The sequence below is a fragment of the Sceloporus occidentalis genome, unplaced genomic scaffold (genome assembly GCF_023333645.1).
Source record: "Sceloporus occidentalis isolate IW3139 unplaced genomic scaffold, rSceOcc1.0.p SCAF_2, whole genome shotgun sequence".
NCBI lineage: Eukaryota > Metazoa > Chordata > Lepidosauria > Squamata > Phrynosomatidae > Sceloporus > Sceloporus occidentalis.
The window spans coordinates 88,928,504-88,955,695 of NW_028316982.1; the positions used below are offsets into that span (position 1 = coordinate 88,928,504).

The 27,192-nt window shown below is 40.2% G+C and overlaps 1 protein-coding gene across 1 annotated transcript in view; it reads left to right on the forward strand.

Moving 5' to 3' along the window:
• Positions 1-27,192, forward strand: part of LOC149318657 (kinase non-catalytic C-lobe domain-containing protein 1-like) — a 100,095-nt gene that overhangs the window by 5,931 nt on the left and 66,972 nt on the right. The window contains exon 3 of the mRNA XM_089510224.1: positions 10,279-10,337. Coding sequence (XP_089366350.1) covers positions 10,279-10,337 — 59 coding nt within the window. The remainder of the gene's footprint in view (positions 1-10,278; positions 10,338-27,192) is intronic.

Sequence of the window (27,192 nt, forward strand, 5' to 3'; positions counted from 1 at the left end):
TGTAGTGAGCATCTGTCTCTTAGGTCTTGTTATTAATTAGTTATTATCCATATTCTTTGAATCTGCATGCTAAATCATTGTTGGCTAAGATGATTGGGGCAATATGGCTATGTGGGCTGAGCCTTTCTAAATATCACAGTGCAAGAAGCTGCTAGTAAACAAGAGGGTTGGAATACTGATTAAAAGGTTGTCAGAGCTGTAAGTGGACAACATTTAAATTCCTTATGTGGCAGGAAATAGGCAACTATGATATCTGCCACCTATTTCCTAGTTGGAACTGTTGTCTAAGTTGCTATCTTGTTAGTTTTGTGCCCTAACTGGAAGACTACTATGGGTTGCCACTTGCCAGTGCTAGAGACCTGATGACTTAGGGATGGAGTGGTGAGGATAGTAATCATTCAGTCAATCAGTCTGTGACTGCTTTTTGTGCTGTGGTGAAAGATAAAATGGTATATGAATGTTTCCTGGCTCTTAACTGGAAGTAGGGAAGTAATGGATTCCATGACACCTAATTCTCAGTAGACATACGTAGAATTATGTTGTGAGTCTGGCAACCCTAAGTATAATGAAATGTGCACCTACAATAAGTTTTGAAAGAAAGCTGCAGTGATCAAAAATACTTTTGGTGGTGTACCTTGTCTGTTGAATTTATTTCAGTCCAGGGTCTTATCTAGCATAATTTTACAGCTTGCCACTAGTGGGAGGGAGGTGAGAGGGTTTTGTTTTGCTTTTCTAAACCTCGAATTATAGTTTGCAACAAGTTTAAACTATAAACATCAAGAGGTAAGGTAATGCATAACGATGCAGGTTCACTAGTTAAGGGGTCAAGGAAACAGAGTCCAGGCCATCCAAATAGCATGATGACAGACTTTTTCAAATCTGGGAATCTTCCCTGTTTAGTTTCTCACCTTGAAATCTCTTCCGGAGGTGATCACTAATCTAGTGCTTTTCAAATTAGGGTAACTGGCAGTACCTCCTCCCCCGCCATGTGCCAGGAAGTGATGTTCAAGTGATGTTCAAGAGCCGCTCTGATTGTCTTGTTACAGAAAAGTGGGATATAAATAAAAGTTTTATTTTTTTAAAAAAAATTATGTTATTTAAGTGATGTTTAAGTGAATATTTCTGCCAACCTAGCAGTTTGAAAGCATGCAAATGCTAGTAGATAAATAGGTACCACTCTGGTGGCAACCATGCTGGCCTGACAAGTCTCTGACATGTCTGGCTCTTTGGCTTAGTAATGAAGATGAGCACCGCCTCCTATGGTTGCACACAACTTGACAACCTTGTCAACGGGGAATACCTTTACCTTTACCTTAAGTGATGATATTATTGTATTGCATAGCTTCTTGGAAACGTGCCACAGACTGGCAACTGATGGCTTAGTTTTTTGTGGGTTTTTCGGGCTATGTGGCCATGTTCTAGAAGAGTTTCTTCCTGACGTTTCACCAGCATCTGTGGCTGGCATCTTCAGAGAATGCTTGCCTGGTAAAAAATTGGGTATCTGTGTGAGCCTGGGAATGCAGGAGTGATTTGCATGTGTATTGTTCTGTGTTGATGGCTGGCCTCAGGCTGGGAGGCTAATGCAAAAGAGGATTAGTGTCTGCTAATTGGTGATCATTATCTGCTAGGAAAGCCCCTGACCCTGAGTGGTTTCCCATTTGCATTTGCTGAGTTCTTATTTTGCTATTCTTTAGGACTGGTAGCCAAAGTTTGTTCACTTTAAGGGTTTCTTCTTTCTGCTTGAAATTATCCATATGTTTGTAGATTTCAATAGCTTCCCTGTGCATCCTGACATGGTAGTGGTTGGCATGGTCCAGAATTTCAGTGTTTTCTGATGGCTTGTTCAGTAGCACCAGTCTGTAGATCACCACTTTCATTAGCATTTTACTAAGGGGTGGTCTGCAGCTGCCCCATTACTGTCTGGATCGGTGCCATGGCAACCGAACGCCGCAGTCCCAATCCGGCCTCTAGAGAGTACAAAAAGGAGCTACAAAAAAGGGCTCCTTTTTGTGTCCTCTAAAGAGCATCACAGCCACGGTGGTGCAGTTTTGTGCCACCTTCTTGGTGCTGTATCATCTAGATGCAGTGCCAGGATCACACCATGATGCCGTGTGCCATCTGGAAGGGCGCATGGCATCATGGCATGAAGGGGTGGAGCCACTGCATCCATCGTGCGGACACTTACACCATGACTCTGCTTACAGAGTGGCACAAAGTGCCGGTCTATATTGTACTTACTTGCTAATTAGCTTACTTGCTGTTCACCGCTATGATCTTTGGAATAGCGGTATATAAATAAAACAAATTAATTAAAATTAATAATTAATTAATTACCTAATGTATCTTAAATAGCAGTATAAAGAACTCTGAATTACAGTGTAGGAGAGTAGTAGATGTTTTGATACTTCTAAAAATTATAAATGGTACGTGGATTATAGATGACATTTTCTGACATTAGAGTTATTCAGAATCTAATACTAGGGCCTTTAGCCACTGTGGTATTTCAAAGAGTGATTTTTTTAAAAGCTTCTTCAGGGATTCATTATCCCCTAGCATCATCTCAGAAGTACAACGATATAAACTTGGTGAGGTCATTGCAAGAATAAGCCTCTCCTTTTTGAGTTCATATGCTCTCATCTCTTCTGCTGGAATGGTGAGGAGGAGATTGGAAGCTTCTGTTTCCATTTGGATTAACTACAGTTTGGTGTAAACTGTGGCAAAAGCTAATAACGGTTAGCTGAAACAAGCCAGTTTCATTAGCTATGCTTTGAATTTGTCTTATTTTTATTAATTATAAGATTAACAGTATTTTCTCTGTGTTTAGATATTATGACAAAATGTGGATGATGAAAAATTAAAGTGAAGCTTTTTTCACTGATCTTGGAGTGAGCACAAAAAGGGAATGCCAAGAAAAGCCTGGATTCTTTTCTTATAATGCTAATTTATTGGCGGGATATAGACCGCCCTAGTTTGCTTCGCGGGGAAGCCGCAGCCTCCAGACCATGGGGCTTCCCCGCAGAGCAAAAAGAACCCTTAAAAGACGGGTTCTTTATGTGGCGTCACAAGCATGCTGGGACGTGCGGACGCTAGGTGTCCATCATGTCAAAATGGCGGTGCCCATGTAGACAGAGTGCCGCCATTTTGACATTCTGGCGATGTACTAGGGTTAGGGAGCGTCTAAAAACTACGCTCCCGGGCAACCCTAGTACGTCGTCAGGACATACTAAAAGGCCCATGTAAACAGGGCCATAGCGTTTCAAACTGTCCCACAGTCAAGGTCCTGCAGACTCAAATATGATAACTGACTTCAAATGATCCATTTTAAAGTTATTTGGATGTTGTTTAATTGTGTTTTTTACTTTTGTAACTTGTGGGTTTTTAACAAAAAAAATTAATTGCTGTAAACCACTTTGAGTCCCAACCTGGGAAAAAAGTGGGATAGAAAACAACAACTTCTCTTTGTGAAAGATAGAAGGGTTCCCATTCTGAAGATGTGTAATTAGCCCTTGATAATTTTCATATGTTTCATTAACTTTTGAGCAGCAATTGTATCCCATATTTTATACAAACAATCCAAAATAGAAATTTCTCCATCAAACTCAATTTTATACTCCCTGAAGCTTGATCTAAGGATGATTTAAAACACACTGCAGAAATAATTCAGTTTGAGACTGTTTTAATTGCCTGGGTTTAGTGCTAGGGAATCCTGGGAATTGTAGTTTATTGTGGCAACAGCTCTCTGATAGAGAAGGCTAAATGTCACAAAACTACAGTTCCTATAATTGCCAAGCACTGATCCAGGGCAGTTAAAGCAGTCTCTCACACACATACTCCCCACTTTATTATTTATGCAGTGTGGTTTGCACCAAAACATATAAACTCAGGTTAACAAACTGTGTTTAATATGTCCATAAACAAATGCATAATTGAACAGTGTTTTAGTTGGCTGCCAAATATGAAACATTTTCCTGTTCTCTTGTACAGCCACGCAGTACTTCCCAATTGTAGGTAGATGCCTAATTTTACTGCCAGTAGGAAGTTAATCATTAGCTGTAAGCTTAGATTGATTAAGCAATTAAGTGAACTGAAGGAAATGTTGATTTTTTAATTAAAATAATCTGAGGTGTTATTTAAATATTTCATTTTTCAAGACAACACTCAAAGTACTACACAAGTACACAGAGCATTATACAATCCTACATACACAAGTGTATATCAGATTGTATCTTAGGCTGTGAGACTAGTGTGGTGTAGTGTTTGAGCACTGGACTGCGACTCTAGAGATCAAGGTTTAGTTCCCTGCTCGGCCATGGAAACCCACTGGGTGACCTTAAGCAAGTCACACACTTTCAGCCCCAGAAAACCTTGTGATAGGCTTACCTTAGGGCCCATCTAAACTTAGGGGAAAAGCCTGAATAGACACTGTCCCTCTGTTCTGCACTGCTACTCCCCGGTGCTTCCTCGCACCTGTTTTATCTCCAGCAGTTGTCTACACTGCTGTTGCTGTGGTTCACTGTCAGTTGCCACCGCTGTCACCTCACAGACAGCTCCCAGAGACAGGATAGATCATTGCCTGGCAGGTGCTGGCATTTACCTTCATCACCCAGAACAATGTTTAAGTAAAGATTTTTCCTTCTTGTGAGGAACCTGTTGCCTTGTTGTAACCTCAGAGCACACCAGCAGTGGTAGCACCAAGGAGTGAAAAATGGAACAACTTTCCCTCTCCTCCATGAGGCTCCAGGTGGGAAAGCTGTGCCTGGAAAGTGATATGTTCTGCCTCACCACTTCAAATCCAGCATGATTTGATGAGACACATGGAGGAAACATAGGAGTTTCCTAGAAACTCTACAACAAACTGTGAATTTTTAAAATCTCCATTAAGATATTTTACTCCAGTTTTGCTGCAGATTGGGCCCTGTGTTGTGTATCCTGATTGCACCAAATTCAGTGAAAATGCCATGCACTGTGTGTACTGATAGGCACAGATTGGAGGGAAATTTTGTTTTCTCCCCTCGTTTGGTTGACACCGTATGTTACCACTCAGAGGAGTTTCAGGGGCTGCAAAATAGGAAAATGATGCTTAACAAATTGTACAAATGATTCCTCTTGCTGTAGCTTCTGAGATCAGCGGTAAGGCCTTTTAACAGTTATTATGTCCCCTCTTTTTTAAAAATTGAACCATTTAACAATAATTCTAGAATTACTAAATTTACACTGCTCAAGAGCATATTTCTGTATTTCGTTAAACTCTGATATATGGTATTTCCTTAAATGTCCAGAAAACAGAATCTATGGATAACATTCCACTGACAGTATCCTCTTTTATACTAATACATCAGTGACCTCAAGTGTGATGTGTTAAACCAAGAGCTGAGCAAATGTGAAAGACTATTAAAGATGTCTTAACTAAACTATTCTTTAGATAGTTTAATATAGAAGAAGATTAATCAATTTCACTCTTGTTCTCGCCTCTTGATAATGTAGTATTCCTGTGTTGCAGGAGTTACTGTTTCATACAGTATTTTTCCTTTTTAATTTTAGGGCTTAAAATGCCTTTCCATCCTTGGCTGTGTATGTATATTCAGTATTAATCACTGAGAATGTTCACTTTTATTTCAGACCCGTTTATTGCCAATGTTCACTTTGTTACCCTTCATTTAAGCGTAGTGATTATGGCATTATAATGGTACTAAATAGTCAGTCACATTTGGTTATGTTAAAATGTCAGTGAACACAAATAAAAACCATTTACTAGGGCTGCCATAATTGTCCACTTTTACCAGGGACAAAATGTAGGACAAATTCAAGACCAAACTGTAGGGCAACTGCAGGACAAAACTCAGCTCAAAATGTAGGACATTTAAGGTCCACCATTTTTCTTCAATGTCCTACATTTTGGGCTGAGTTTTGTCCTGCAGTTGTCCTACAGTTTGGTCTTGAATTTGTTCCACATTTTGTCCCTGGTAAAAGTGGACAATTATGGCAACCCTATATATACCTGTCTATAAGTTGAGAGATTTATGCCCAAAAATTGACCCGAAAACCCTGGGTCAACTTATATACATGTCAATGTGGTAATGCCATTGATGGCAGCTCATTCAGTGACAAGCACATACATGCACCTTCCTCCCCACTTTCCCTCCATACCAGCAAATGGGCTGCTGGAAGCAAAGAGTACAGGGTTATTTTTATTTCTATGGGAGCAACAGATGGTCCAGTCACAAACACACGCACATCTTCCTCCCCACTTTCCCTCTGTGCCTGAGAATGCGCTTCTGGAAGCAGAGAGAGTGCAGGGTGATTTTTATTTCTATGGGAGCAACAGCTCATCTAGTCACAAACACACACATACTCCCCACTTTCCCTTGTCTAGCATGCGTTCACACACACAGTTTCTCTCCCTCCATGCCTTAGCTCCTTTTACCTCTGGCTCTCCCCCAACTGACTCCCCCACTCTCTGTGAGAAGACAAGCAGGTTGCTGCAGACAACTGTGGATGGGCCAACAGTAAAGAGTTTCCATTCTGGGGAGAGTCTACTGTAAAAGTAGGTTTCTTGGAGGAATTGAAGGGGCAGAGGGCACCTGTGATTGTTTAGCCCCACTCCAAGGAAAAAATGGCTGCAACCAGGGCTCTTTGGTGGTTCCTCGCTGCAGCAGAGAAGCAGCCTCTGTCCACTGCCGGGGAAACGCTGAAAAGCCACCATGGACCTGAGGGCCCTCCAAAGTTTACCTTCAACTTATCCAAGGGTCATACCAAAAACCATAAATTTGGCCCCAAAATTTGCCCTTGACTTATACATGAGATCGACTTAACAGTTGAGTATATATGTAGGTCTAAAACACACTGCAGAAATAAACCAGTTTCAGATCACTTTAACTGCTCTAGCTCAATGCTAAGGAATTCTGGGAACTGTAGTTTTGTGAGACATTTAGACTTCTTGGTCAGAGAGCTCTGGTGCCACAGTAAACTACAGTTCGCAGGATTCCCTAGGACTGAGACATGGCAGATAAAGTGGTTTCAAACTGGGTTATTTCTGCAGTGTGTTTTAGACCGCAGAGTCTTGCAAATTAGGAATGTAGAAGCATGGCGGTTGGAGCTGTTTGAGGAGGTGCCCTCTGACTAAACACTTCAGTTTCTTTTTGCTCTGATTTCTCGGAAATTGTTGAAAAGGGAACACTTTTCCATGCTGGTAAGTGTAACAGTATTACTGGGAATCACCTTTCCTTCCTGACTCAGGTGCACCATTTCAGATCTACTTAAAGAAATTTCTCTTTAGATTTCCTCCCTATTATGTAGGGTACTATTTTCTCATTTTGTTGAGGCAGCTCTTTGAAAATTTGTTAATTTGGCTATCAATAATTTCTCTGCTTACTCTACTAATACACCTACCATATATACTCAACTATAAGTCGACCTCATGTATAAATTGAGGGCACATTTTGGGGCCAAAATTATGGATTTTGCCATGACTCGTGGATAGGTTGAGGGTAAAACATGGAGTATGTGTATGTGTGCGTGTGGCAAGAGGGATTCTAACTGAGGCTTTTTGCTTCAGCGTTTTAGCCTTCATTTCAGCCTTCACTCCCCAGTCAGCGTGGAGAATTATAAGGGGGGTGGGAGGGGAAGGAAAACTGTGGTCATACTAGCAGAAAGTGACTAACGCAGCAGTGGATTAAAGAAGTTTTGTTTCAACACAGTTTCTCAACTGCTGTTATTATACTTTCTATCCTGCCTTTTCCCCAGATTGGGAGTCAAAGTGGTTTATAACCATTTTTTTTTTAAAAGGGGTAGAGTTATAATTTTAATAGGCCTTACTACATAGAAGGCCTCTTTTTGGTGCCAGGCCAAGTCTTAATCTTTGGAGGTTGTCCAAAAAAAAAAAAAAAAAAAAAAAAAAAAAAAAAAAGCCAAGGGCATTCTGATCTGCACATTTACAATGCAAACTTAAAATTGGCTTAGTAAAATCAATCTCTAGTAACTTGACTATGTTCCAAAAATAACAGACTGTATCTTGGCCTCTCTCATAATACAAGGAGAGAACAAATAGATCAGCAGTTTCAAAAAAAACATTAAGAGATCACAGAATTTGCAATTATCAACAGAAAATTGTTTGATTCATTCAGATTGTATTTTGCTTCTGGGAAATGCCAATGTAAGACTGGGATCAGGCCTTGGCTAATATTCAGTCTTTCTTATGCTACTTCCTTTGCTTTCTTCTACTGCACATAGCAATTATTGATTAAATTGGAGATCCTGTCTCTTTGCATACAAGATCTTTCTGACCCTGTGAGAGAGAATCTGCAAAGAGTAAAGTCCTTCACTCAGCATCTAATTATCTATATAAAAGCATGTAAGACGCTATGGTCTATCAGCTATTTCCCTTAGCCTTGAAACAGATTGATAAATTCCAGCTTTCAAGGTGGTTGTGGGTGGATTAAGCAGTTTGTGGTTTGTTGCATCTAATAGTAGTATTTATGTCTTTATTTATCTTATAGGAATCATAGTAATTCCCTAAATAGAATTTTTGTAAGCTGTACGGAATTCACTATGTTACTATATGTTTTTAAAAGAAACTTTAGGAAATAATGTATCTTCTGTCACTGTAGATTTCTATAACTTCATCTATATCAGGGGTAGGCAACCTTTTTGAGCCAGGGGCCAGGTTGCTGTCCCTCAGACAACTGGGGGGCCGCATGCCGGGGGTGGAGCTTCCACCATCTGGGGCGGAGCCACATGCCGGGGTGGAGCTTCCACCCTCTGGGGGCGGAGCCACACACTGGGGCGGAGCTTCCACCGAAGCATCATCATCACTACTATCATTGTTATAGCAGACTTTTCAGCAATAAATGCACCAAAAATACACAGAAATGCACTTTGGAAAGTCACACTTCTCCTCCTCCTCCTCCTCCTCCTCCTCCTCCTCTTTCTCATTGAGAGGGGATTTTGCACATAGAACACAGGGCAAGTGAAAATAATAATAATAATAATAATAATAATAATAGTTACAAGCATGGAAACTACTAAAATGCAATTCAAAATTAAAGGCAGCAAGCATGCACACTGTCTCAACCCAAAAGCCACAAGGTGCTGAGAGGGAAGTTTACAGATAGAACACCCAGGGCAAGTAATAATAATAATAATAATAATAATAAAGTTACAAGCATGGAAATTACTAAAATGCAATTCAAAATTAAAGGCAGCAAGCATGCACAGTCTCAACCCAAAAGCCACAAGGTGCTGAGAGGGGATTTTGCTTTGGCTAACCCCCTCCCCCAATGAACCAACCTCTCGCCTTGCTGTGGCTCTGGCTCCGTGGCTCCCTGGCTCCCTTTCTCCCTCGCTCTGCACTCCTTCTGCCTCCTCCTCCTTTCCCCGCTCTTAGGGAAGAGGAGGAGGAGGGCGGAGGGCAAGGTAGAGCCTGCTGCAGGCCCACTGCAGCCCCTAGAGCCCTGTTGGACTGCTCCAGGGGCTGCATCAGGCCTCCTAGAGGGCCGCCGCCATTTTGTTTTTCAAAATGGCGGCAAAATCTCGCATGACCTTTGCCATCCTGAGGTCACACGAGACTTCGGCCGCCATTTTGAAAAACAAAATGGCGCCCGGAGCGGCACGAAAACGGGGGCGATCAGCGGCAATTGGCGGCAGGACTGCGCAGGGGCCGGTGGGAAGGCCTTGGCGGGCCGGATCCGGCCCATGGGCCGTAGGTTGCCTACCCCTGATCTATATAATTCAGTAGAGTCATAATCTGAACTATTGCTAGGCTTATCTTTTTCAGAAGATATTTTTCTGATAATTTTTAAACTCTCCTAAAATGAAGTCCATTTTGCAAAATATCTCTAAATGTTCTCCATCTTTTTTCCCCTTTTGTGTGTGTGTGTGTGTGGGGGGGGGGGGGGTTGGGACTTGCATTTTCCCTAAGTAGTGACCTGAACCTTGTAGAAGATTCAAAATAGTGACTTGACTGTCAGCACACTGATACCATTGTTACTTGTAGCAGCAGGCCAAAAAAACAAAACAACAAACCCCCAACACTTTATGAAAAAAGGAAGACCTTGTATAGCTTACTTTGCTACAGGTAAGCTCTACCCTCAAGAAATGGTTTGAAATTTTTTCTTACGCCTGGAAAATATTAGAAAAAATATCTTCTTGTTTTTGCTTTGAACAAATAAGTGGCCATTTTCACATAACTCTGAATTGAATCAACTGATTGGAGAAGATAAAGATTCTTAAGGTATTTTGGCATCCTATTTTAATGTCTTAATTTGATACTTCTTTTTAAAGATGACCCAGAAGGAACCTTTATGCCACCAGAGATTGATGTAACTGGTAACACTTTTGCGGTAAGTAATGACATTTTTGTGTAGTAACTTAGAGCTTACATCAGGGAACCATGTAACTCTTGTAGTGTAGTTGGACTGAAGCTCCTATCATTGGTTGGACTTGGTAGAGTTTAACAAAATCAAAAGGGCCTCATGGTTTTCATTTAAATTTCCTTAAGAAGATTGTCTGGTTATCTACTTGATGTTCCTCAGAGATAAATATCTGCATATCCCCATTGATTTTGATCACTATTTATTGTCATTTATTGTACAGTGGGCCCTCATCTTACGCAGGGGATCCGTTCCAGATCCCCCCGCATAAGGGAAAATCCGCCTATGCTCGAGCCCCATAGGAAATAATGGGGTGTGTGTATGTGGTAGCAGGCGCGCGTGCACCACAGACACATATGTCATTCTTGTACTCCCCTCGTGATTTCCGTGTAAGCTGGAAGCCGTATAAAAGATGCTGCTAGATTCCTTTTCTCCCTTGTCCTCCTTTTCTCCTTTTTAATATTGTCATATATAATCATCTGTTGAAATTTTTGTGGTACTAACAATGGGCTAAATTCAATTGTCCCAACTGAAGTAAATGGATTAAATCAATGGAATGTAGATAAATGTTAACTTTCCAAGTTCTCATTGATATAGTGGATCTGTTTATGTTGGCAATAACATTTATGCCAATGCTGTTTAATAAGTGACTCCATTATGAAGTAATGTAAGTGAAAGAAATCTGCTTGACAGACCAATGTATATATTTTCATTTAACACCTATTATTCTAATTTTTTGTGCTTCTCTAATGAATCTGTTTCTTTCAAAGGCTAATTGCAAACTTGATAGAAAGCAGTAAAAACTGCTTGATCTCTTCTATAAAAATAATTCATGATGGAGTAGTTAATTTCATATTCTGGTGTGACAAACAAACCAATGGAATTCTCTAGTCTAGTGATGCATAAATGTTCTTTTTTGTTTAATTGGAATTAGTGCTTAAATTATTTATCCTAATTCATTAGCCTTCTTTATTAGACAAACAGTGGGCTCTCTTGCAACATATACATTTCTTTTGAAAATCCTATGCAGAGTATTTAATATTTTCTTGCTTCTATTATGAATTATATTGCAAACAGGCTAATTAGCAGCATGAGACTATAAACATTATTTTATAAAGGGCTTGTCTAAGGTTACTATATCAAACTCTTCATAATTTTTCTACCTTTTAAAAATAGTAAATGAATTCTGCTAATTGAATATTATAGATCATCAAAATGCAAAGCAAATTTCACATTGCTATGTTTCTTTTTAGCTTTTTCTGAAGATTTTTCAGTCTAAAGGACTATTACCCAAACCTACATCAAACATACTGATACATTTTTATTGGTGATGAAAGTGAGTTTGTTAGCTGCAATTTCAGGTTTGGCTCATGGCCAGTTCTGCCTAATTCAGGTAGGGCTTTTTGGGTTATGGATGTTCTAGTCGTCTAAAACACAGATTCTTCTTTCTTTCTTTCTTTCTTTCTTTCTTTCTTTCTCTTAAAAACCCAACAGATTCTTTAAAAGAATGAAACTCATGGGATTGACGGCTTCATATTTGTCTGCTTCTTCAAAGGATTGCCATATCCCTAAGTCTCAAAATTTGAGAAGCCTTTGTTACACTTGCCAATCAGGCATACTAATTTGTGCTTTTCTGATATTAGAAAGTGTTGAACAAAATTTGGGAAAGAGTGAGAATGATTCCTTATAAACCCCATGTTAAACATTATATTTTTTTCAGCCCAGTACTGATTTCAAATCCTCTGTCCTCTCTCTTCAATCAGGCTCGGGCAAATTACTGTCTCATAGTGTTTATAACACAAGAGGAAGGGGACTGCCTCCTTTTATCTTAGACATTGTTATCTGGCTAGTCAGCCAGAATGCTTCCTCAGTACAGGACAATATTTAAGATCATAAAGATGAGCCTAGAAAGGAATCAGTATGCAGGAACTGTCCAGAAGAACTTCCTTCCATTTTTTATTAATCATGACCTTAATCATGACCTTCACGTACTTTCTTGCTCATCTGTCTTCATTTCTTGACTCTGGACAGAGAAGGACATGGTTGATGAAGCTCTGAAATCAGCCATGCAGGAAGCCAAGAGAATCTAATACCATCCCTGCTTTAGCAAGGCCAAAGAGGTGTGTGAATGGCTAGAATGCTTAGCTAGATACAATTAGTACATTTCTTTTTTGGGATGGTTTGAAAACTCTTTTGGTCAGGAGGTGTTTATTTAGTCTCTGAAATTCTAAGTTGATGCACAGAGAAGTTTTCTTCCATATCTGTGGTGTACAAGTGCTTGTAACATCCAACAACTTTGTTCCAAATATATTTCCTTTCCTTTTATTAAACTAACACATTTAAATTTTTGGAGAATTTTTGAGTTTTAAAAAGGATATGAAAGGCTCAAGACTCTACATTTGGCTACTGAGAAGACCTAAGTTCTGGGGTATTATAACTCATTTCAAAACATGTGAAATCCATTCTCTTTCTCTGAGGAAGGGAGATACACATGGAACATGCAAAAAGGTTCCTACTGCTTTGTTCTTAGAGCTTGTAACAGAGCCAGGTACATGGTGAATCTGTACTTTGTATGTGTGCCTTCAAGTCACCTGTTGACATATGACAACCATATGAAATTTCATTGGGGCTCCTTAAGCAAGAAATGAATCTGTACCTTAGGGGAAAGTTAAAATGTTCAGGCATCAAAGAACATAATGAATATAAATGGTGGTTCAACCAAAATGCAGTATATGTGGTTTTATTCTGAGATGGATAGCCACCTTTATGGTTGGGAATAGAATAAATGACAGTAAAGGAACTGCTATTTATAGTAGAATGAGCTTGGCTCTGCAAGCCACTTCAGACATTGTGTTGCTTATACAGAGACACCATGTGCAGAAAGTAATTCTATAATTATTATTGTGAGGATAATGATCATACATTTGAAATTTGTTAGAAAATATTTTTAAAATAAGGTTGTGACTCCTCCTTTATTTATGAATACCTCAATAGGGAGTTAGTTAAGAGCATTCCCAGTTACGATTGTTAACAGCAGAATGGACAAATTTAATTATGCCCTCTACTGAGATGTAATAGAAATATAACACACATCATGTCATCTGCCTTTGAACACCAACATTCGCTGTCAGTATCCACAAAAGCTTACCTCCACCCCAGGTTCTTGTCAGCAAGTTGGCTTTGTGTTAACATCTAACTCTGTTCTGTTCGCTGTATAGTTAGTGAAAAAGTGCATGTAGTGTTTATTATTTTAATAATCTCTTATATAGTATGAGTCACTCACTCTTCATGTGACATTTTATCTCATTCACCTGGAGCCCACTGCCTGGCCTGAGCAGCAGGCAGCAGTCATGATAGCCTCTGGTACTCAGCCTCTGACGCACAAGAGAAATGGTAAGCAAATGGCTGGAGCTTCTGTTACTTTCAGTACTTGGGAGATGTGAAACAGAGTGGCACAAACATAAAGGACAGTTTGCTTAGGATCAGCACAAACTTCATGCTGGCCATAATATTGACAAAAATCCTATTTGTCCAGAAAGCATCACTCAACACTCTTGATTAGTAGAATACATGCCTGGCTGAAAAGTATCATAAGGCATTGAGTAAGTTCAAAACTAGCTCCTTTTGTGGTGCTGGGGCCCAGTAATGTATTTCAGCAGGATTGCAACTAACACACAACATATTTAATACCTGGATATCAGAAATCCAGAAATATTGTGTACAAAAATTGTTCTTTGCATTTACTACTGATTTTATTTATTATATTTTTTCTGTTTGATCTTTCTAATAGTACTAATATAATAATAATATTTATTTATTTATACCCCACTCTTCAGCCAAAAGGCTATCAGAGCAGCTTACAGATTGTTAATTAGACATTTCCCTCCCCTCAGTCTTACAATCTAAAGAGACAGGACACAAAAGCAGAAGGGAATGGCAGTGGGAAAGGGGAAAAGTCCAGCAGATCTTCTGTCCCTCTGATACCTGGACAACAGCAGATAGACTGGAGGGAGGGCCTTCTTCTTTCAAGCAAGGCCTGATGGAGCTGGCTTGCCTTTCTCTCCCTCTGCATGGTGGATGAAGGGAGGCCTTCTTCTTTCAGGCAAGGCCTGATGGAGCTGGCTTGCCTTTCTCTACCTCTGGATGGAAGAGAATGGAGGGAGGGCATGCCTTCCTCCTATAATACATTTATTAATACAGTTGCCCCTTTGTTTTCATGGGGGATCCATTTCGGACCCCGCCCCCTGGTGCAAAAATGGAAATCCACTAATATTCAAGCCCCATTGGCTTGAATGTTGGTGTGCCCCCCATTTTATGTCCCTCCATTTTCCCCTCGCGCATAATCGAAGTCCGCAAAAATGGAGGGACTACTTCGGTTCCTTTACTGTAAATGTTAAAAACTATGGCCACAATCTTTTATTGCAATCTACATTGCATAATTTTATGCATATTTAGCTACATAGCAGAGATGCTACTGCACTCTCATAGTGAATTGCAAAGATACATATCAGGATACCAGCAAAAGTGTCCTGATGCATATCACTCCTGAGGTGCAATGGACATTTTGCTGTAGTAACATCATGACAGCCCCTTGCTGAATATGGACATTGCAAAACTGCTCAATTCTGTTTTCCATGGATGGAAGTCCACTTATGTAGATGCAAGTCCCATACTGAATTCCACTCGTTTACTTTTAAGTTGCAATTCAGAGGAGCTATGCATACACATACCTGTCTTGGTGAAGGGTGTGTTGTGGTCACAAATGTAATACCATATCACCATTACTTCAAGCACAGTTGGTTCATACATTTAGTTCATCTAGCTGTATGTTGACAATTGCGGGTAAATCAAGTGATGTAAATATTGAATGGGTGGGGGGATCCCTTATATAACTGTGGATTACAGCCCCCATTGGTTTCATTAGTAATATTCATTAGTAGGACGGAATCTTAAGAAATCACACTGGGATTAGTAGGATGAAATCACTATGGAAGATTCATGATGTACATGCAAGTAAGTGTCAGCTCAAAGTCAATTTAAAAAAAACAAGGGAAAAAAAGCAAGGAAAAGAAACAGCGGGAAGTCATAACTATCTTAGGCCAATAATGTGCTGCATGTTATAATTACCTGTATATATTTTTATCTTTTACTGAATTTGTGGCCAGCAAAATAACCTTTGGAGCAGCTCTTTTATTGCTCTGTAGAAAGTCTAAAGACCAGTGATAGGAGAAACAACATTGACCACTACCAGCACCATTAGAGGACTTGAAACTGCAGTTTCCTGTTCTCTTTACCTGCCCACTGAACACCTTATGTAACTCAATTTCTTGCTTTTCTTTGAATGATCTTTCCTTCCAGCTGTCTCTTTTCCTTGTTTTTTTCTTTCCTTGGTTTTTTTTTAAATTAAGTTTGAGCTAACACTTACTTGCATGTACATCATGAATTTTCCGTAGTCATATCACTCTATATGAAAGCTTATATTAGTGTCAAAAATATTTAACCAAACGAGAAGGTAAGTATCAACACTTACTAACTTCAAATGATTTATGAAACTCACGTGTCATTTATGCTATGTATTCCTTGAAGGGAAGTTGTTAAATTGAGGTAGCTGTGAAAAGCACCTCCAATGTTGTCATTGAAGTGTTGCTGAATCTTCAAATTTTTAATGTCTCTATTCAGTCTGAGTCTTTTTTCTCCCTACTGACTACTCTGTCAGACTGAACACAGCATTAATGCATTTTGCTGATATGTATTTAATCACTATTGAAGGGTTTATAGAGTACTATTAAAGAGTGTGTGTAGATTGCTAGAGTTGTGTTACTCAGCTACTAGGTTCAATGCTTGCGGCAACGTTGTATAGTTCAGGAGGTATCCATGGTTCACTACAAAGTGTGGGCACTTTTGAAGTGTAACTATGAAGAGGCTAGCCAAGTTGCCTCATGTTTTAGCAGCCATGTCAAGTTGATACACATATAAACAGACATGTCTGGAAGGATATGTGTAGGCATCATCTTTCAGATGGGCATTCTGAATTCAGGAAATAGATGTGATGACTAAAATAAAGATTTCTTGTATTCTAAGCAATAGTGGCTAGATATAAGACCTGATACAAGAGGTACAGAGATTCTAGAAAGAACTGCTAATGTTTTCAGATATACCAACCCTCACTGGATACATCACAAACTATCATCAATCTTGCATAGCAGCAACTTTCGAAAGAGAAATCATCCATCCTAGCCAAAGGAGGCAGCTTTGCAATAACCACCACCAGAATCCCAGTTGAAGAATGCCTAGGTTGAATCTGCCCTCCACCATCTCCCAGAGGAAAAAGCAGAAGAGATAAGAGGAGAAACAGCCAGGATTCTGCACAAGGCAAAACCACCTCCCAGCAACATAACCAAAAAAGAAAGAAAAGCCATCAAGGGCCTCAGTTCAGACCCAGAAATCATCATGCTCCCAGCAGACAAAGGCAATGTAATCATGGAAACAGAACAATACAAATGAAAAATCAAGGAACCCCTGGATCCTGCAACATACTAAAAATTGAAACAAGACCCAACCAACAAAATGACCAGAAAAACTAACACCCTGATCAAAAACTGCTCAATTCAGCCAACCACAAGACAAAGTTCGTGCAAATCTGAGGCTCTCTCACTAAGACTCTATGGACTTCCCTAGATCCACAAGGATTCCATTCCACTCTGACCCATAGTGAGTGCTATTGGATCTTCAACATATGATTTGGCCAAGTTCCTGGCCACACGATTACAAACTCATATAGGGCAAATCCCCCACTACATTAAGGACTCAGCTCACTTCATAGGAAAAATCAACAACCTTGAACTTAATCCCAGAGATATACTAATCAGCTTTGATGTGGTCTCCCTGTTCACCAAACTCCCCATAATGGACACCATGGCACTTATCTAACAAATTTTTCCAGAAGACATCACAGCCCTGTTTGAACATTGCCTCACCACTAGCTATTTCCAGTGGGACAATGGATTCTACAAACAGAGAGATTGGGTAGCAATGGGAAGCCCTCTAAGCCCGGTGATAGCAAACTTTTACATGGAACACTTTGAAAAGCAAGCCCTAGAAACAGCACCAAAAAAGCCCACAACATGGTTCCAATATGTGGATGACACTTTCACCATTTGAAGACATGGAGAAGAAGATCTGGCTGTGTTTCTGAACCATCTGAACAACATCCACCCTAACATCCAATTCACAATGGAAAAAGGAAAGGAAGGAACACTGCCATTCTTGGATGTCCTAGTCATCTGCAAACTGAACCAACGTTTGAGCCACACGGTGTACAGAAAACCTACACACGCAGACAGATCCTGCACAAGAACTCCAACCATCACCCAGGACAAAAAAGAAGCACAATAAAAACACTAGTAGACTGGGCAAAACGGATCTGTGAACCCCACTTCTTGGATGATGAATTGAAGCACCTAGACCAGGCTCTACAGCAGTGGTTCCCAACCTGTGGGTCGGGACCCCTTTGGGGGTCGAATGACCCTTTCATTGGGGTCACCTAAGACCATTGGAAAACACCTATTTAATTAAAGTTATGAAGTAGCAACGAAAATAATTTCATGGGTTTGGGTCACCACAACATGTAGAACTGTATTAAAGGGTCGCGGCATTAGGAAGGTTGGTAACCACTGCTCTACAGGCTAATAGTTATTCCAGCTCAGACATCAGAAGGGCTGCCAGACCCAGAAAAACCCAGAGAAGTGAAGACAAGCAACCACCCAAAGGGAAGGTATTTTTACCATACATCAAAGGAGTCACAGACAGAATAGGGAAACTGATGCAGAAATACAATCTCCAAATAGCTTACAAACTGACCAAGAAAATTCAGCATATGCTGTGCTCAGCGAAGGACAAGAGAGACCCTCTCACAGCCTCAGGAGTTTACCGCATACTGTGCAGCTGTGGACAGGTCTACATAGGGACCACCAAATGCTGTGTCCAAACATGAATCAAGGAACACGAGAGACACTGCAGACTTAGTCAGCTGGAAAAATTAGCAGTAGCAGAGCATGTTATAAACCATCCTGGGCATAAAGTATTGTTTGGTAACACTGAAGGACCATGCCAACAACTATCAGGTCAGAATGCACAGGGAAGCCATTGAAATCCATAAACACCTGGATAATTTCAACCGGAAAGAAGAAACCCTTAAAGTGAACAAAGTTTGGCTTCCAATCCTGAAAAATAGCAAAATGAGGACTCAGCAAATGCAAATGAGAAACCACCTAGGGTCAGGGGCTTTCCCAGCAGACAATGATCACCAATTAAGAGACACTAATCCTCTTTGTTTATCCTTCCACCCAGAGACTTTGCCATCAACAACATAATAATACACAGATTAACATGGAAATCACTCCTCCCTACCCAGGGTCACACTGTGTGTGTGTGTGTGTGTGTGTGTGTTTGTGTATCCAATTATCTTCTATGCCAGCCACAGATGCTGACAAAATGTCAGGAACAAACTCTTCTAGAACATGGCCACATAGCTCAAAAAACCCACAAAAAACTATGGACACCGGCCATGAAAGTCTTCAACTTCACATACCATGGACAGTTTCCCAGAATTCCATAGAATTGAGCCATGGCAGTTAAAGCAGTATCAAGCTGCATCTTTTTTGCAGTGCAGATGCAGTCTTGATCTGCTTCCTCATTTGAGGAAGCAGACCTAGTCTACAAAAGTTCATACTACAACTTCTTTTGCACAGGTAGTCTCAAAGGTGCTACAAGATCCCTTTGCATACTGGAAATTGGAAAGTTATTTTTAAAAGTATTTATAATGCCATGGCCTAAAAACGATCTGTTACTGTTATAATTACATTTGATGAAATTGTTCATTTTCCCCTTTCTCAAAAGACACTATAATAGAGGAAAAAACCCTGAATGCTACATGCTGCTTTATTGCAATACAGAAGATGCTGTTCTCCTGCTCACTTTGTTTTTGCAGTCCCATAGCAGAATATGAGGAAGAAACATGAGACGCTGTGCAAGCCAATGCCTGTGTCATGTGCTTTTATTCTTTCACCTCACAACAGTGATAGCAGTTGAAAAGTTAATTATACCCCAAGAAGAGAGAATTTATCCTTCACTTGTTTACTCATAGTGCAATGTGCTGTGTATACTCGACTATAAGTCAATCTCATGTATAAATTGAGGGTAGGTTTTGGGGCCAAAATTATGGATTTTGATATTATTTTGATATCAAATTATGATTTTGATACATTGAGGTTAAAACTTCGGGGCATATGACAAAGGATCTAAAGGATGAAGCAAGGAAAAAAATGCCAAAAAACTTACAGAATTCCAGCAGGCATGACTGTTTGTGCTCATCCTAAAGGCTGGATGGATGAGAGAACAGAGGGAGGTCAATGCTTTCAGGATTGATTATGCTCTTGCTTTTCACCAGGACATGGTTCCTTTTAAAATGAGAGTTAAAATACAGTTAAAATAAATTGACCCATGGATAAGTCAACTCAGGTTTTTGGGGTCAATTTTTGACTAAAATTTCTAGACTTATACATAAGTATATACAGTAGATATACTTTTGCTACAGGTTGAGTCTCCTTTATCTAGACTCATGCCAAAATCCAAAATTGTCCTTGTGGGCAGCTAACATGGTGCCACCTTTGTTTTCTGATGGTTAAGTGTACACAAACTTTGGTTCATGCACAAAGTTATTCAAAATATTTTGTATAAAATTACCTTCAGACTATGTGTATAAGGTATATATAAAACATACATGAATTTCATGGTTAGACTTGGGTCCTATTTCCAAAATATCTCAATATGTATATGCAAATATTCCAAAATCTGAAATCCAAAACATTCCTCTAGTCCCAAGCATCTCGGATAAAGGAGATTCAACCTGTACAGTGGTACCTCGGGATACGAATTACCCAGCTTACGAAATTTTCAGGATACGAAAAAAATTAATTTAAAAAAACTGTTTCGGGTTAAGAAAGTTTTTTCGGGTTACGAAAAAACTTTTGGTGCTTTTCGGCGCTATTTTACACCAAATCGCGGCTTTTCCCCATTAGCGCCTATGGGGATTCGGCTTGCGAAAGCCTTTCGGGTTACGAAATTGACAGCGGAACGAATCAATTTCGTAACCCGAGGCACCACTGTATTGGGAAAGGAAATGATTGCAAGTAATGAGTTCCTTCCAAACATTGACTCTACCTACAGTTATATTATAATGCCTGGCTATCAATCATTTCTCTGCATACTCTACCAATACACCTACATTCATTATAACCTATATCTTATGATTCCTTTCTCTGTGATTGGCTGCCAGTTGTGATTATCTAGTGGTAAAGGAAAAAGAAATTGCATTTTCATAGGCATTGCCACTAAAACTATATTTCTCCCAGAACTCAGTCTTACTATTAGCTGATTTGGAGCTGTGGATTAATTTGAGCTCTGTAATCTACCTTGGAATGATAGAGATGTATTTGAAATGAATGTTCAGGTTTCAGTAGAACATGCAGAGGAAAGATTTATGTTTTTGTTCAAGCTTTAAAAAACAAATGACAGAATATACCAAGAGAAGATGTTGTGAAGTATCTTGGAAACAATATCTTATTGCTGAGAAATGCACTTAAATTTATCTGGTTCTCAACCTGAATACATTTTCCAGTTTATAGATTGTATGCATAAACATTTTATTTATTTATTTATTTATTTATTTATGCTGTGAGGTTTATTTATTGTCCATTTTTTATCATGGGAATACATGCAACTCTTGAGTAAAAGCATTTGGGACAAGCATGTAGACTTAGTGTAAAACTAATACTGAGCACTTCAGTAATCATTTGGTTTTAAAAACTTTCATCTTCAAGTATCAGATATACAACCTTTCATTTTCCCAGTGGGGTTTGATTTTTATTTTTATCCTCTTGTATTGGAGATGATAGTGAATTTTTTTAAAAGGCTGGCACGATGAATTCTCATTTGAGAATACTTTAATAGACTCATTTTATTCGCTGGCATAACACAGTTGCCTTCTGCTGGGGCTAACGTGTTCCTTATGTAAGCTCAACTTCTAGTAGGCATTTGTTTCATTATAAAGCTGCCATTCAAATATGTTTTGCAGACAGCTGATATGTATTCCTCTGTTTTTAATGTATGGCGTTCTCTGTGGCTGGGAACAGACGGATAAAAAAAAGTGGCTTCCGGATGCTTTTGAGACACGGCGTTCAAATGACGCACGCCTCCAATGTGGCCCAAAGCTGCCCTGCTGTACTTTGGACTGAAGCAAAAAGGAACTGGGATAATCCGACTCCTGATGGCATGGGTTGGGTCCTGTGGCTACAGCCTGCTTTTAGAGCAGGCTGTGTAGTTGGCGCAGACCTTATCCACTTGCGTCTGGAGTGGACTCAGGCTGGTCCTTTCCATCCATCTGCTCTGGCCCTGTGTTAAAAATTCTGTATTGCAGTCATTTACAGATTCAGACAGTTCTCAGTTTCACGTGTTCAGTTGACTTTAGGGAGAACAGGTACAATGGCCCTGCCATATTGATCAGTCCAGACATGGACTCAAGTGTTGGTAGATCACCTTGTCCCATTATTATCAATGTTGTCACATGCCCATGGTCGCATCAATGCAACCACATCCCTGCCACCACCCATTGACTATAATGGGGCTTGAGAGAGCATATTTTTTCTCATCCTTAGAGTGCCCTGGAACTAAGTCCCTAGCAAATGTGAAAGGCACACTATATTTTGTTTCTGATCCTTCCTCTCTGTGAAGCATAGAGGGAATGGCAGTGTTAAGGTACTTCTGGCAATAGCAATTAACAAATCATAATATTGTTCCCAAAGTCTTACTGAAGTACTATTTTCTCAAAACTTTCTGTACTCCCGCCCTTCCCATACCATCTCTCCTTACACTCAACTTTGACTTTTAGCTGCAATATTTATTGCAAGGATGTTGTAGCTGACATTGGGTAGTATCCAGCTGGGCCTTTGTGTTAATAAAAAGCCTGTCCACAAATACTGGAGGAAACAGATTTCCTCTCCTCTCACAGTTCTAGTACACCTTCCATATCTGCTTTGGTGGGCTGGAAATTAGGTGGGCTCAGAAAGAAAGATGGTGTCCAGCTGGTGCCCATTCACACTACACAGTTGCAACACTATGATTAGACTTTGCCATGGTTACATCTTATGGGATTTGTAGTTTAGAGAGGCAGATAGAATTTTCAGCCAGAGAGTTCTAATGTCACACTAAACTACAAACCCCAGGATTTCTTAGGATGTAGACAGAGCAGTTAAAGTGGAATCATAGAGCTGTAATTGTGTAGTATGGAAGGTGTCCTGGCTATTGATGATTTTTTAAGGCATTGAATGCATGTATAGCCATAGCTTTTAATAGATTGTTTTCTGTCTGAAGGCAATGAGATCATAATAATGAAATAAGTATTTAAAATATTTTCTGTAATGTATGTGTGCTTTTATTTCTGTTTTTTTCTAAAATTAGAACATTTGTTGTAATTAACAATAACTTGTTAGTATTCATCAGATCTTATGGCCCTGTTTATCAATTATCACATTTTCCTAAATAAATTTGAAATGGGCATTTAATTAAGAAAGGTAATTCTTCATTCTATTTACAGGGATATTCAGCTTTGTTGCTGAAGTGTGTCTTGCAGAACGTGATGTGATACATATTGTGGGTTTTTTTAAAAAAATGGAAATCAAAATTCTTTATACATTACTCCTATAACAATGCCTGCATCTGCTCTGCAGAAATAATCCGGTTTGACGCCACTTCAGCAACCATGGTTCAGTGCTGTGGAATTCTGGGAATTGTAGTATTGTGAGACATTTAGCCTTTCTTGTCAGAGAGCTCTGGTGCCACAACAAACTACAAATCCCAGAATTCTACAGCATTGAACCTTGGCAGTTAAAGTGGTGGCAAACCAGATTATTTCTACAGTGCAGATGCAGCCAATGTGTAAGATCTTACAGCCATAAATACCTTTCTTGCTATGCTCATCATGCTGTTTTCACTGTGGAAACAGCTAATACAGTGGGCCCTAAGTATCTGTTCCGGACCCCCCCCCCCCCATGGATACCAAAATCCGCAGATGCTCAAGTCCCATTGTCCTTAATGGTGGCACAGCCACGTGGACACACTGCCATTAGAGATAATGGGACTGGAGTCTTTCCTCCTTCCCTCCTCTTCTCCTCCGTCCCTCCCTCCCTCCTTCCTTTCTTCCTTCCTTCCTCCAGAGCTTCTACACCAGCTTGACTTTGGGGGCAGAGTCTACCGCCCAGTCAGCCAGGGCTGAGGCTTGAGTCTCAGAACCCTTGTCCCCAGGCCCAACACCCAGGATGGAGTCTCTGGGCTCTGAGACCCAAGCCCTAGCCCTGGTCCCAGCTCTTTTGCAACCCGCTGGCCGGAGAGAGCTTGAGTCTCAGAGACCAGAGGCTCTGTCCTGAGTGCTGGGCCTGGGGATGAGGGCTCTGAGAATCAAGCCTCGGCCCCGGCCCCTGCTGACTGGATGGAAGACTCTGTCCCCAAAGCCAAGCCAGGGCAGAAGCTTTGGAGGGAGGGAGGAAGGAAGGAAGGGGGGAGAAGGGAAGGAAGGAGGGGGGAAGCTGGAGTGTGGGCAAGGGACTTTTTTTCCCTATGGTGGCGCAACTGCGTGCGCACCACCATTGGGGACAATGAGGGTTTGCTATCTGCAGATGCTCAAATGCGCGAGTGGCAAGTCCACAGATAAGGAAGGCCCGCTGTATATCATATTCCTCATTTAAGTCGAACAATTCCTTTAACTTTAAATTGTCATTTACAAGGCTGATCCAAGACAACTTGCTTATTGAGGCAAGTGGTGACTCTGTCCCTTCCCCAATGTCAAGGACATTGTTTCTAACTTTGGTCATGTCATTTCGGCATCTATTAGAAAATTCTACAAGAGTATTTTCCTTCCTAAAAAATAAAACAATATAAATTAGCAATTGGTTGCTTCTCATGATACTAAAAAATCTGTCTCACTATGGCTAATGGTAATGATACCTTTTGCTGAAAATAAAGACTGAATCCAAGAGCAAGTACGTATAGCAGTACGATTAAAGTATTTACTGAGTCCAGTTTTAGGATTCTGAAGCATCCTGCTCATATTGCTTGCCTCATGAACATTCAGCATTTTGTATATCCTGATAAATTTTATATTCTATTCATCTCATGTTTTTTAATGTTAACTATCCTATATCTTACTACTTATTACCCACAAGTTCCAGGTGGACAGATCTACCACTTTTTTTCAGCAATTTGGCTCTTTCCCACCTTCATTAACAATAATGGGAAAACATAATGCTGTTGCAAAAGATAAGCATTCTTAGCAAATGTCTTAATGAAAGGGAATGCTTAGATTTTAGGATTATGAATCTTCATTCAGCCATGATATTCCTTACATTAATTGGGATCATTTACCTCTTCAACAGTGGTGTCACTAGGGGGGTGCAGGGGGTTCAGACTGCACTGGGTGATGCCATCAGAGAGGGTGATACAGAGCAGCAGCAAGACATTCCAATGTCCCTCCCTTGGAAAGAAAGGGGGGGACACTTGGTGTGCCACTTTCCTTGGGGGGTGATGGTGAAGCTGAGGATCTTTTCTTTCTGCTCCTTTCTCTTGCAGCCTCCCCCTCAATCTGCTTCTCTCATTTTTGCCATTGTCCTCTGGGGAGAGTGGTCTGTCTGCTGTGACCTCTTTTCTTGAAGGTGGTGATCTTTTATAATAGAATCATAGAGTTGGAAAAGACCACAGGGACCATCCAGTCCAACCCCCTGCCATGCAGGAACTTTCAAAGCATTTCCAACAGATGGCCATCCAGCCTCTGTTTAAAGACCTCCAAGGAAGGAGACTCCGCTACACTCCGAGGGAGTGTGTTCCACTGTTGAACAGCTCTTACTGTCAGGAAGTTCCTCCTAATGTTGAGGTGGAATCTCTTTTCCTGTAGCTTGCATCCACTGTTCCGGGTCCTGTTCTCTGGAGCAGCAGAAAACAAGCTTGCTCTCTCCTCAATATGACATCCCTTCAAATATTTAAACAGGGCTATCATATCACTTCTTAATCTTCTCTTCTCCAGGCTAAACATCCCCAGCTCCCTAAGTCGTTTCTCATAGGGCATAGTTTCCAGGTCCTTTACCATTTTAGTTGCCTTCCTTTGGACACGCTCCAGTTTCTCAACATCCTTTTTGAATTGTGCTGCCCAGAACTGGACACAGTATTCCAGGTGGGCCTGACCAAAGCAGAATAGAGTGGCACTATTACTTCCCTTGATCTAGGGCCTAGGCACTAAACTTTTATTGATGCAACGTAAATTTGCATTGGCCTTTTTAGCTGCCACATCGCACTGTTGACTCATGTTCAACTTGTGGTCTACTTGGACTCCTAGATCCCTTTCACATGTAGTCTTGTTCAGCCAGGTGTCTCCCATCCTATAATAAAAAAGCTGTTTTTTTTTCAGAGGAGTGTCCTATTTTTGCTGTCTTGGCTGAGAGGGGACAGTGATGACAGGATGCTGGAGTCAATGGGGTGAGATCCTCCTCCCCATCCTCAACACTATTCCAGGAGTTCTGTGGGGTAACAGCATGAGTTACCACACTGAATGACACCTACCTTGTGACACCACTGCACATGAGTAAATAACCTACTTTTTTCTGGATTTCAGCTCCCATAATCCCTGACCAAAAAGTTGTAGTCAAAACATCTGTAAGATTCATCATCTTTCCTAAAATACTATCTCTTAGTCTATCGATATGTGTCAGGGGTGTTGCAAAAATAAGGTGGTGAGGGGATAAGCTTACTGGAGGAAAGAAGGGACCAAAATAAAAATAATCTTCAATATTTTTCTGTGTGATCTTGAAGTTTAGGAGTCTGTTGTTGTTTTTTTTAAAAAAAAAACAATTTAGGGATATTGATGATTTCAGTGAACATGCTGTTTGTCCATTTCTTGTTTATTTATTTCCCCCGGGTGAAAAGATATTTGAAAGTCATTGCAGATTGTTTTGGTTTATTGTGTGTTTATCTGATTGTATTTTAATCTGTTTGCTGCTTTTGAAGGCATTGGCGTTAAAATAAAAACACACTATACAAATATTTAATAAGAATCACCTCAGGAACTCACAGTTTCAGAGAATTTAAAACTTGATATTTTGCTCGTATCTTGTATACCGCCATAATGAACCATTTTTCAAAATTATTAAAAACTTGTGCCATTTGAATTTCATTGGATTTCTCATTTCTCCCACACTGCAGTATGTGCATGGTGTTCTTTTCCTGTAGTGCTTAGAGGACAATGAAAATAACACTGATGTAGAGAGATGTAAGGGACAGAGTAGCTGCCTGAGAGCAGCTGGGCTGGTGCCTGACAGTACCCCTAGCTAGAAATTTCAATATGAGTAATGTCTGTATCTTCCATTTTATGCTTCATATTTTGAGTTACAGTGCTTATGCACAATGGAACCATTCAAGCACTTGAATCAATGCTAATTGCTTATGCAGCCTCTATCCAATGCCTCCTTTTAGGCTCTCATTTATATTACATTTTATATCTGCAAATCAGTCTTTAAAAGGAATAGACAGCACAGAGCAGGATGGGTAAACAGTCTGACCTACTATAAGGCATAAAACTAAAAGCATATTTATTAGACTGATTGTGGCTTGTTTGCCAGGGGTTTTTATCTTACCAGGGTTTTGTGTCCTTGATGCTTTTGATTTCAGGGGAAGTATGTCCCTGCCTCTAGAATGGAAGCATGACAACTGGAATTTCTCTGTCTCG